This window comes from Misgurnus anguillicaudatus, chromosome 18, assembly GCF_027580225.2.
Source record: "Misgurnus anguillicaudatus chromosome 18, ASM2758022v2, whole genome shotgun sequence".
NCBI lineage: Eukaryota > Metazoa > Chordata > Actinopteri > Cypriniformes > Cobitidae > Misgurnus > Misgurnus anguillicaudatus.
Window position 1 is genome coordinate 35,774,496 of NC_073354.2, and position 13,450 is coordinate 35,787,945.

General features: G+C 34.5%; 3 protein-coding genes across 3 annotated transcripts; all 3 read right to left on the minus strand.

Annotated features, from left to right (window-relative positions):
- Positions 1-1,576: 1,576 nt before the first annotated feature.
- LOC141350359 (trace amine-associated receptor 1-like) lies at positions 1,577-2,607 on the minus strand. Its single transcript, XM_073855433.1, has one exon. It carries the CDS (start codon positions 2,602-2,604, stop codon positions 1,603-1,605), a length of 1,002 nt encoding a protein of 333 aa, XP_073711534.1. The 5' UTR covers positions 2,605-2,607; the 3' UTR covers positions 1,577-1,602.
- A 4,755-nt stretch (positions 2,608-7,362) lies between these two features.
- On the minus strand, positions 7,363-8,355 carry LOC129429770 (trace amine-associated receptor 1-like). The gene has a single exon (XM_055186674.2). It carries the CDS (start codon positions 8,353-8,355, stop codon positions 7,363-7,365), a length of 993 nt encoding a protein of 330 aa, XP_055042649.2.
- Positions 8,356-10,644: 2,289 nt separating this feature from the next.
- On the minus strand, positions 10,645-11,720 carry LOC129430007 (trace amine-associated receptor 1-like). The gene has a single exon (XM_073855434.1). The coding sequence runs from the start codon at positions 11,707-11,709 to the stop codon at positions 10,699-10,701; it is 1,011 nt and encodes a 336-aa protein (XP_073711535.1). The 5' UTR covers positions 11,710-11,720; the 3' UTR covers positions 10,645-10,698.
- Positions 11,721-13,450: the final 1,730 nt, after the last annotated feature.

Sequence of the window (13,450 nt, forward strand, 5' to 3'; positions counted from 1 at the left end):
TCTTTGTCAATGTCAAAACAGTAATTCATGTTAGTTGATTGTGCATAAACTCATATTAACAGTTTCAATGTTTGATTTTAAAAAATGTATTTATAAATGCTGAAATTAACATGAAGATTAAAAAATGCTGTAGAAGTATTGCACATTAATAGATTAACTAATGTTAACAAATACAACCTTATTGTAAAGTGTTAGCAAAATTTGTATTTGTTATAATAACCAAATGGAGTTTATATTTTTATCTACATGAAAACTTCTGCCCTATTGATGTATTTTACCATCTCTCTCACCTGCGCTCTTACCTTTCCTTCCACAAAGAAGCAAAGTTAGTTTATGGAGTAGAGCGGTCACATTTATAGCTCCAAAGGTTTATAGCAACCATGGTAACCGACTCAACATCTATGTACGTATACCAGAAAAAAGTAACAGCTATGATCCTTTAACTTCTACTAAAATAGGTTTTGTATTCTGATAAATACTAGAAAGGGCATTTACTCAGAATTGTACCCACTAATAGTGTAGGTGGCTGTGTTGTTATTGCATAATGTATATTAGATAGAGGCATAATAGATTTGTATTATTTATTTCTTTGACTATTAAGAAGTTTCAGAAAAACAGGCATACACATGGGATCCTGTAGCTCGCCTGGTAGAGCGTTGCATTAGCAAGACAAAGTTCATGGGTTTGATCCGAGAATCACATACGGATAGAGATTTTTGCCTTATAATTAAAGTATATGGTGTCATGCTCAAGGATGCAAACAAGAATCAATACAACTTATTTTTATTTGTGTTCTGTTTTAGTGAACCCCTTTTTGTTCACACTCTCAAAAACGATGTGCTCCTTTTTAACACATTGTTTGTGTTATCATATTTAACACATTATGGGGTGGCTTCCCGGACAGGGTTTAGCTTAAGCCAGAACTAGGCCATAGTTTAATTAGGAAATATAACTAGTTTTTACAAACATGCCTTACTAAAAACATTACCTGTGTGTATTTTGAGGAAAAACAAAGGGCACTCATGTATTTTAAAATATGTCAGTGCAAGTTGTTTTCAGTTTGGACTGCTCTTACATTTATTTTAGTCTAGGACTAGTCTGATCCCTCTCCGGGAAACCGCCCCATTGTGTCATTTTGTGTTAAAATTAACAAAATGTGTTAATTTATTATTGAAACAACACAGTTTGTGTTACACTGAACACGACTTGTGTCATCCGTTTTATTTATTTAACAAAAAATGAAGCATACTGTTGTGTTAAATAGCATAACACAATAAATAAACTTTTTTGAGAGTGTATGTTATTTGGGGTTGTTTTACATATGCATTATTCAGTTTACAGATGCCGAATTTTTTTTTCAAATAAATGAACATGAAAAATAAAATAGAATAAATAATCCTGAAAAAAAAGGATAGTGTGCCCCTAAAAGCATAAGTGACACATGCCTAAATGCATTGTAAGTCTCTCTTTAATTCAGAGTAATAATAAAAATAGGACGTGACCATGGCAGGGCTTTATATCTGTGGGTAAACCTGGGATCTGTTAAGCATCACATTAAACATTGAAGTACTTGGCTTGGCTTCCATGCTTTTATTTTTGCTTTTACAGCAGTATTGTTCTTGAAGAATTCGTCTGAAATATTCTTCCAGATAAAATAATTTTGAACGCATGTCTGAACCAGCTGTAAAAGAAAGCATATATCATAGGATTACAGGTGGAGTTATAGTACGCAACCCAAATGAACAAATCATACAACATTGGTGGTACAGAGTATCCAATAAAAGGATCAATTGTAGTACAAATAAAATAGGGAATCCAGAAAGTCAGAAACACACCCATGATGATGACTAAAGTCTTCGTAGCTTTTCTTTCTGTTTTTAATTGAATGTTAATGCTCTGAATGGCCTGCACTTGTCTTTGTGCAACATGTAAGATTTTCAGGTACACACAGAGCATGACAAAAGCAGGGATATAAAAACAGATCAGTGCCATTACTGTGATTATTTCTTTACTTTGAAATATCATGCATCCTCCATCACAGTCCAAGTAAAAATCTTTAGTGCCAGGAATGTTTGGATTCAGGAATATCATGCCAAAACCGAAAGTCACTGAAAGAGTCCAGCAAATTATAATCAGTACTAGAGTAGTGAGTGAGGTCATTTTACTGTGATATTGTAAGGGATGACATATGGCGTAATATCTGTCTAAAGCAATAATACAGAGATTCAGAATTGAAGCGGTGCACAGGGTCACATCCAGACTGCTGTGTATTTTACAGAATAAATCTCCCAGATACCAGCAGGTCTCAACCGAGCGCAGCATACTGGGAGGCATCACGACTCCCCCTACCAGCAGATCGGCTACGGCCAGAGATAAGATGAGGTAGTTGGTTGGGGTTTGGAGCTGCTTAAAATGAATAACAGTGATAATCACCAATAGGTTTCCTATAATAGTGATGATTGAGGAGATGCTGAAAAGTATGTAGAGTAATATCCGAGTTTCCAAAGGGTAGAAAAGCTTCTGGCAAGAGTTGTTACTGAACTCAAAACAAAGAAAAGTCTTTTCCAACTTGTCATTTTGGCTGATGTTGATTTGGAATTCCATTTAAATAATTCAGAGATGTCCTGTTTGGAACAAAGTTGCACACAATGTTAAATGCAGTCTTTAACAAACATTATCTGATTTAGTAAATGTCAGCAAATTACAGAACTGCATGTGTAAGGTGTAATGATATTAAATAGAAAGTATAAATTTTAGTATTTGCACTCCATACACTTTCAGAATATCAATAATGTCTATATTTTTGTAAAGCAACACAAAACATCTTTAAACAACTGTACAAACTTTTTTTGTGTGGCCAAATAGGAAATTAAATCTACATTAAAATGTAGGTAACACTTTACAATAAGGTTGCATTAGTTAACATTAAATGCATTAACTAACATGAACGAACAATGAACAATATTGTTGTCAGCATTTATTAATCTTTGTTAATGTCAATACAGTTATTCGTGTTAGTTCATTGTGCATTAACTCATGTTAACAGTTTCAATGTTTAAGTTTAAAAATCTATTAGTAAATGCTGAAATTAATATAAATCAAGATTAATAAATGCTGTAGAAGTATTATTAACTAATGTAAACAAATACAAACTTATTGTAAAGTGTAAGCAAAATTTTTATTGTTATAATAACCAAATGGAGTTTATTTATGTATCAACATGGACATTTCTGCCTTATGCATTTTACCATCTTTCTTACCTACGTTCTTACCTTTCCTTCCACAAAGAAGCAAAGTTACTTTATGGAGTAAAGCACTCACACTTATAGCCCCAAAGGTTTACAGCAACCATGGTAACCAATTCAACATCTCGAACGTAGACCAGAAAAAAAGGAACAACTATGATCATTTAACTTCACCTAAAATAGGTTTTATTTTCTGATAAATACTAGAAAGGGCATTTAGATTTTTATTATGTATTTATTTGACAATTGAGAAGTTTCAGACAAACAGGCATTCAAAGAGCTATGGCTCAGAAAAGGGGTCAAGATTTGGCTGGTTAGCATGAGCCATAAGTCTCTGCTTGTACAGTAGATGACATTTAATCATTCTGTTTGCAAAAATGGGGATCCTGTAGCTCACCTGGTAGAGTATTGCATTAGCAAGGCAAAGGTCATGGGTTTGATCCCAAAGGATCACATACTGATAATATATACTAATTTTGCCTTATAGTTAAAGTAAATGGTATGTCATATTCAAGGATGTAATTAAGGACAATTAAAGTAATCAATGCAACTTATTCTATACTATATATTAAGTATTTGTGTTGTGTTTACATGAACCCCTTTTCATTTACACTTTCATAAACAATGTGTTAATTATAAACACATTGGGCACTATCATAGCATTGTGCGCCGCAAGTGTTCTTTGCTAGTTTCAGGCCAACGCAGTTATCATTTTCCCGTTCAGTGTCAAGTTGTTTAAATATGAAATGCATTTGCACCCATTTGTGCGCCCATAGGCATGCTGACTTGAAAACGAGGTGTGTTTAGGCGCATTGTTGGCGCTTGGCTATTTTGAGGCAACTGAAATCGCCTACGCCATTGACCAACTTAAACCTGGTCTAAAGTTAATGGCACAATATTGTTTTTGTTAACCCTTTAACTGCCACACCAAGAAAAAGGCATTTGAAAAAAAAATTGTTTGCATTTCTTATCTCCTTATGTCCCCACTTAACACAATCAATGTATTTTTTTTCAACACATCCCATCATTTTTGAAAAATCGGCCTCTACCAAACGGTTGATATGTCACTTAAAGGAATTCAAACACATACTATGGAAAATATGAACTATAATTCTAATTTTTTACAAACATAATCAAAATAAAATGGTTTTGTATATTAAATCTTCTTTATTTATTGAAGTATAACATATTAAAATATTTCAGGTTTTCATTTTAACGCAGGACATGAAATGTGTTACGGTTACCAAAAGTAACAAATTACCAAAAGTAACAAAAATAAGGACTTTCTGCATTTAAAACCTAAAATAAAAGAAGGCCAAATATAGTAATACAATGGTTTTTTTTTGGTATTTTATGATTTAAGAAACACACTGTCAAGTTTGGTAGTGCAACATCATTTTTTTTTTGTCTTTTTTTAGATAAATTAAAGGGGTCATGGCATGAAAATCTGAGATTTTCCATGTTTACGTGCTATGATTGGGTCCCCAGTGCTTCTATCAACCAAGAAAATGTGAGAAAGATCAACCCAGTAACTTAGTTTTGGTAAACCATTCTCTGGAAGCATGTGAAAAAATAGGTAATTGAAATTTGGCTCCCCTTGTGATGTCAGAAGGAGCCCTTATTATAATAATACCACCCCGTAATTTGCACTTTCCATCCACATCATTGCCATTTCCAGTGTTTTAATCCAGAGGGGGAGAGACAGAGAAAATAATTCACAGCACTACTAAGTTTCAATTTCAACAAACCACCATCATTGTGATGGGTGTTTGCACTTCATCCCCTCAATTGCATTTTAAAGGACACACCCAAAACTGCACATTTTTGCTCACACCTACAAAGTGGCAATTTTAACATGCTATAATAAATTATTTATATGATATTTTGAGCTAAAACATCACATATGTGCTTTGGGGAAACCAAAGATTTATTTGACATCTTAAAAAAGTCTGGTGACATGGCCCCTTTAACATTTCTTTGTAAACCAGCAATGCTGTGTAGAGTAAGCCAATGTTGCAAACAATCCTTCAAACAATTTAAAACATCATTTAAGAAGTAATTATTGATTAATTAATGAGTAATTATGATTTCCATACATTAATTATATGAATTCATTATAGTTATTTCAAAAAAATATCCAGAAGTGGCAAAAATACATACTTAAGAAATGATCTCAATATATTAAATAAGAAATAACAATAGCTGTGTCATATTCATAGCTGTGAATGATCAGAAATGTATATTTCATAGCAAATAGTTCACTCTGACTGCAGAAATGGATGATCTGAAAACATTACCCTAGCTTTTTTACTTTTACCATTAAGTGACAAATCAACCGTTTGGTTGAGCATGTTTTTGAAAAATTATTCAAAACATACGAAAGTTTTTTCATGGCACCAAGTAACATAATTTTGTAAAGTTAGGGCTCTTACAGTGTAATATGTCAAAAAAATATGTTTTCCTTGCAAAATTTCAAAAAGAACAGTTCATACAACAGAAGTGATTTTTTTTCTTTCTAAAATCTACATAACAAGATGTGTTGTGACAAGTGCTGTTGATTGACACATTGATATCTAGTGGATTTTTTTGGCAAAACATATCTTACACAAATAGTAGAGATGGCTCAATCAGCTTGAGTTAAGTTAGGTACTCCTCTCAATAAAATATAGGGACTCAAAATGTGGTCAACCGTTTGGTTGAGCTGGCAGTTAAAGAGCGTGTTAGTAATATGTGCCTATAAACGGGACGACATTAAAATGTGAATGATTATAATTGAGTCTCTTGGACATAAATGAGGACAGTTTACAGGACTTTAGAAGGAGTAAAGTTGATATCAGCTGGCAGAAGTGCTTCACCTATAGCCTATAAGCAGATTTTTTGCTTTTAAAATGCTAATATGGCATTTATTTGGATTTTTTTAAAGGCGGGGTGCATGATTTTTGAAAAAAGCTTTGGAAAAGGGAGTCAGGCTGAGTACCAAACACACTTATATCCAATCAGCAGTAAGGGGCATGTCTACTAACCTAATCGTTGACTGGGTTGCATATATGTGGGGCAGGTCTATCAAAAGAAGGTTCAGGCTTTATTGGGGTAGGGGTGTGTTTGTTTAGGTGATTTCAAATGTCAACATTATCGGAAGGCGGAAACCTCCAATTGAGAGGAGTTAAGAGAATGCATTTGAGCGTCAGAACGTCCACTACACCTTTTCTATAGCGCCGTTGGCAGGGCAGCCAGAGCTTTTATTGACGCTCTCGCCCGTTGTGGTGTGAATGCACAGTTAGGAGGAGTCCAATGCGCGTGCAGTCAGGTTCGAGGAAGAGTCCAAGACGTGCGCAAGAAGGAATCCGTGCGCAAAGTGAAACCCACAAACCCTCTCGTGCTAGGAAAGCACGCAAGGCACATGTTAATCTGTGTTAATCTGAACCTATGATGATAATAATAATAACCATCGCCAACTATTGTCATGAAAGCATGCTATTGGCGATATGTCTGATGATCGTCAATACACTACACTGAAAAAAATGATTCATTGAATTTAATCAATTTTTTAAAGGTAAGTGGTTGCAATCAATTTATTTAAGCTACATTTAAACAAAAGTTTTATATTTTATTTTACGTTACTAATCTTTTTTGTTTAAATGTAGCTTAAATAAATTGATTGCAACCACTTACCTTAAAAAAATTGATTAAATTCAATGAATCATTTTTTTCAGTGTATATCCTCTATCGGCACAACCCTAGCTCATAAATTAACTTTTTTGAGAGTTATTATGTTATTTGTGGGTTGTTTTACATTCATATATGCATTAGTTTACATATGAAAAAGAGGCCCATGTGCATATATGCAAAATTGTTATAATTGTAATTTTGACTATATAATTTGTTGTCAAATAAATTAACATGAAAAAATAAATAATCTTGAAAATAAAGGGTATTGTGCCCCCTAAAAGAATACGGGGCCCCTGCCTGAATGCATTGTAAGTCTCTCTTTAAGTCAGCATAATAAAAATAGAATGTGACCATGGCAGGACTTTATTTCTGTGGGTAAACATGAGATTAGTGCTGTCAAGCATCACATTAAACAAAGTGCTTGGCTTCCGTGCTTTTATTTTTACTTTTACAGCAGTATTGTTCTTGAAGAATTAGTCTGAAATATTCTTCCAGATAAAATTATTTTGAAAGCATGTCTGAACCAGCTGTAAAAGAAAGCATATATCATAGGATTACAGGTGGAGTTATAGTACGCAATCCACATGAACAAATCAAACAACATTGGTGGTACAGAGTATCCAATAAATGGATCAATAATATTACAAAGAAAAAAGGGAATCCAGAAAGTCAGAAACACACCCATGATGATGGCTAAAGTCTTCGTAGCTTTTCTTTCTGTTTTTAATTGACTGTTAATGCTCTGAATGGCCTGCGCTTGTCTTTGTGCTACATGTAATATTTTCAGGTACACACAGAGCATTACAAAAGCAGGGATGTAAAAACAGATCAATGACATTACTGTGATTATTTCTTTACTTTGAAATATCATGCATCTTCCATCACAGTCCAAGTAAAAATCTTTAGTGCCAGGAATGTTTGGATTCAGGAATATCATGCAGAAACCGAAAGTCACTGAAAGAGTCCAGCAAATTATAATCAGTACTAGAGTAGTGAGTGAGGTCATTTTACTGTGATATTGTAAGGGATGACATATGGCGTAATATCTGTCTAAAGCAATAATACAGAGATTCAGAATTGAAGCGGTGCACAGGGTCACATCCAGACTGCTGTGTATTTTACAGAATAAATCTCCCAGATACCAGCAGGTCTCAACCGAGCGCAGCATACTGGGAGGCATCACAACTCCCCCTACCAGCAGATCGGCTACGGCCAGAGATAAGATGAGGTAGTTGGTTGGTGTTTGGAGCTGCTTAAAATGAATGACTGTTATGATCACCAATAGGTTTCCTATAATAGTGATAATTGAGGAGACGCTGAAAAGTATGTAGAGTAATATTCGGGTTTCCAAAGGGTAGAAAAGCTTCTGGCAAGAGTTGTTACTGAACTCAAAACAAAGAAAACTCTTTTCATTTTGGCTGATGTTGATTCGGATTTCCATTTAAAGGTTTCAGAGATATCCTGTTTGGACAAAGTCACAAAGTTAAATGCAGTCAACATTTAACAATTTAAATAGCAAGTATAAATTTTAATTGCACTCCATACAGTTTATCTTTAAACAAATGTACAAACTTTATTTTAATTATGTGGCCAATTAGGAAATGAAATCTACCTTAAAATGTAGGTAACACTTTAAAACAAGGTAGGTTGCATTAGTTAACATTAGGAACTAACATGAACAAACAATGAACAATATTGTTTCAGCATTTATTAATCTTTTTTAATGTCAATACAGTTATTCATGTTAGTTCATTGTGCATTAACTCATGTTAACCGTTTCAATGTATTTGTAAGTGCTGGAATTGACATGAACTAAGATGAATAAATGCTGTAGAAGTATTGCACATTTATAGTTCATTAACTAATGTTAACAAATACAACATTATTGTAAAGTGTTACCAAAATGTAATTTGTTATAATAACCAAATGGAGTTTATATATTTATCAACATGAACATTTCTGCCGTATTGATGCATTTACCATCTCTCTCACCTACCTCTTACCTTTCCTTCCACAAAGAAGCAAAGTTACTTTATGGAGTAGAGCGGTCACATTTATAGCCCCAAAGGTTTATAGCAACCATGGTAACCGACTTAACATCTATGTACGTATACCAGAAAAAAGGAAGAACTATGATACTTTAACTTCAACTAAAATAGGTTTTGTATTCTGATAAATACTAGAAATGGCATTTAGATTTATGACAATGTATTTATTTGACAATTCATTTTTTTAGATAATCAGGCATACACAGAGCTATGGTTCAGAAAAGGGGTCAGGGTTTGGCTGGTTAGCATGAGCAGGTTAGCCTTACTTGGTACAGTAGATGGCATTATATCATTCTGGGACCAAATATAGGGATTGTGTAGCTCACCTGGTGGTGTATTGTGTTAGCAATGCAAAGGTCATGGGTTTGATCCCATATGGATACACTGATACTGATAATAATGTATAGCTTTAATGCACAGTAAGTTGATTTGGATAAAGGTTTCTGACAAATGTGTAAATGTTAAATAAGTTCCTCTATTAGTGATGATTCAAAACTAGCTATTCTGACAAAATGCATTTATTTTGCAATCAGCATATAGATCACAAGTATTACATTACAGTAGATGTATTGGTTTTTTAATCGTTTCATTTTTAAAGAGCAAATAAAGCAAAATATGGTCTTGGGTCACAGTTTTGAATCAGCTAAATGTTCCACACATTCTTCTGATGCCATCAGCCAATCAGATAATTCATGATGTAATTTTTTTGGGACTTTAGAGTGATTAGTCACGTGTCTTTTGAAGCTTGTATGATTGGCTTGTCTCAAGATACACACCAGTATCGTCTTTTTCTGAGATATGTTTATAAAAAATGCTTAAACATCTTAATTTACACTGCAAAAAATGACTTTCTTACTTAGTATTTTTGTCATGTTTTCAGTAGAAATATCAAAAAATTCTTAAATCAAGATGTATTTTCTTGATGAGCAAAATGACCTAAGAAAATAATACTAGTTTTTAGACAAAAAATATTCAATTTAAGTGAATTTGTGCTTAAAACAAGCAAAAATATCTGCCAATGGAGTGAGAAAATTTTACTTTAATTAAGTGTTTAAGAAAAAAGAAATCTTATTTCACAATTTTTTTTCTCACCCCATTGGCAGATAATTTAGCTTGGTTTAAGGACAATTTCACTTAAATTGTGTATTATCTGTCTTAAAACTAGACTTATTTACTTAGGTCATTTTGCTCATCAAGAAAAAGCATCTTAATTTAAGAATTTTTAGATATTTCTACTGAAAACAAGACAAAAATACTAAGTAAGAAAGTCATTTTTTGCAGGGTAACGAAAGCCTAGTCCTGGTTTAAGTGCCATGTATGTGAAACCATTCCTTGGAGTTTTATCAGTTTAAGTGCATGTTTTATGGGTACAGTAACATAATATGACAGAAGTGTTGTGTTTTGGTTTGTCATTTCAGGTTTTCTTTTAAAAAGTGTAAATATGGCTGATTTTGAAGGGTAGAAATATTTTGCATGGATCATAAAGTCAAACTGAATTCATACGAATATTAGTGGTAGACAAAACGATCAACACTGAGTTCAAGGGGCACTGAATAAAAAAACGCACAGCACTTATTTATACATGCACAAAATCACATACAGTACAAGATTATTTACACACAGTTTTATTTTGCTCTATTGTATAAGAGACCTAAGAAAGCACATAAACAGTTTAATAGTTGTCAAGTATAAAGTCAATGCTGCACCCGAGGCAATCATTAAATTAAAAAACTGTATCACAGCAGTATTATTCTTGATGAATCAGTTTGAAATACTCCTTTGGATAAAATAATTTTGAAAGCATGTCTGAACCAGCTGTAAAAGAAAGCGTATACTATAGGATTACAGGTGGAGTTATAGTACCCAACCCAAAGGAACAAATCAAACAACAGTGGTGGTACAGAGTATCCAATGAAGGGATCAATAATATTGCAAAGAAAAAAGGGAATCCAAAAAGTCAAAAACACACCCATAATGATGGCTAAAGTCTTTGTGGCTTTTCTTTCTGTTTTTAATTGACTGTTAACGGTCTGGATTGCCAGCACTTGTTTTTGTGCTGCATGTAAGATTTTCAAGTACACACAGAGCATGACAAAAGCAGGGATGTAAAAACAAAACAATGAGAATACACTCGCTCCAGCTTTACTTTGAAATACCATACAAGCCCCATCACAGTCAATGTTCTCATAGTAAAAATCTTCAATGCCAAGAATGTTAAGCTCCAGGAATATCATCCCGAAACCCAAAGCCACCGAAAGAGTCCAGCAAATTATAATCATAACTAGAGTAGTGAGTGAGGACATTTTACTGTGATATTGTAAGGGATGACATATGGCATAATATCTGTCTAAAGCGATAATACAGAGATTCAGAATTGAAGCGGTGCACAGGGTCACATCCAGACTGCTGTGTATTTTACAGAATAAATCTCCCAGATACCAGCAGGTCTCAACCGAGCGCAGCATACTGGGAGGCATCACGACTCCCCCTACCAGCAGATCCGATACGGCCAGAGATAAGATGAGGTAGTTGGTTGGTGTGTGAAGCTGCTTAAAATGAATAACAGTGATAATCACCAATAGGTTTCCTATAATAGTGATGATTGAGGAGACGCTGAAAAGTATGTAGAGTAATATTCGGGTTTCCAACGGGTAAAAAAGCTTCTGGCAAGAGTTGTTACTGAACTCAAAACAAAGAATAGACTTTTCCAACTTGACATTTTGGCTGATGTTGATTTTGATGTCCATTTATAATTCGTCACTCTGTAACGCAAAAGATAAAATGGGTTTATTGTTGACATTTACAAACAAGGTCAGGTTTTATTTAATCTATAAATTGCTAATATTATTGTAGTTGACCATAATGTAAGTATTAAAATAATGCAGTATCTGTAAATTTATTTTTTATTTTTTTACAATTATTTTAAGCTGAAATGTAAAACGATTTTACTACTCAGGTACTTACCTCTTTTTCTCAAAGTGGTGAAGTCATCCTATGGAGCTGAGAGCTCATTTTTATAGATAGCGAATCCCCAGTACAACCTCCCTTTTTAATTTCTTTCACAGTCAGGTGACCTTTTTCGCCTGATGGAGAATGGCTGAAAAACATTGTTTTTGCCTCATTTACCTTCATTGAATATCGTAAAAATTCAGGTGAACTTTGGTTTGTTTTTGTTCTTTTGAAACTATATAGCGTAACATTTATTTAAAATGTCTTTATTAATAAAATTTTCAAAATACAGGATTTGTTAAATTGGTGGTTGCCTTTTTTTACTTACCAAAGTTGAAGCCTGAGCTCTTTACTAGCCAGATCATTAAACAAACAGAGACTGGAAAGTAACTTCGGGTCAAAAGCATAACCACAACGTGCGTGCATCCAGCCTGATCTCACGAGAACTCGTACATATTTTACGAGTTGGCTAATGCATAGGAATTCATATGAAGTTCATTAATTGTGCAAAATCGTACGATTCTCATGAAAAAACAACAATGAAACCGAACCCCTAACACCGCACCTAACCCCAACGTCACATCGTACAAAAATTTACGAATGTGGTCGTATGAATTAATACAAATTAGCGAACTCGTAAAATATGTAAGAATTTTCCTGAGATAGCGTTGGTATTAGGGTTTGTACTTTTACAAAATAATTAACTTTGTGTTGATCTGATGCCTAAGACGAACTAATTCAATGAAGTACCCTGTGCGTTAAAAAGTGACGCTGATGCGCGCTGACCAAACTTCAATATGTGATGAGTTGGGAGTGAGAATGTATTGGCCATATGCATCAGATGTTCAGCTATCGGTCTGTGAGTGTGACGTCTAATGACCTGGGTATAGTATGTCTATTACGTATACGCAAAGCGCGCACAGTCTTACACAGTCTGACTTAAGCCCAATTTATAGTCGTGCGTAGGTTCTACGCCGTAGCTACGGCCTAGGCTATCCGTAGCCTGTGCGTAGCTCTGCGTAGCCTGACGCGCACCTCACAAAAATTTTAACAGCGCATCAGATCTACGCGAACCGCAAGCGCTGTGATTGGTCCACCAGAACCCCTCCCGTCAGGTAAAAAACTGCATCATAGGTATTTCCGTTTGTGACGGTGAAAACAAAGATGAGCCAAGTTGAGGAGTGATTTAACTCAAACTGCATCAAAAGTCGCTGTTGATTTACTTCCATCATTACTGGTCTTCTCAAATTATACACAACAAGTTACTGTTTCTTCTTCGTTTGTAGGTTAACTTGCTAAGCTTCTTTTTCTTTGACGTTCGTGCTGCTACTGTGGTTACACGCGTTGTTACTGCCTACCAGCGGTCTGCACGTGTGTTTGCACGCTGACGCGGACGAACACGCAAAAGTATAAATGAAAACCAACGTGGAACCTACGCCATCGCGGCTAGGCCGTAGGACCTACACACGACTATAACGAGCCCTTTATACACATGCACTGACGTTGCATCAATTTGCAATACGTCATCTGTCCTACATG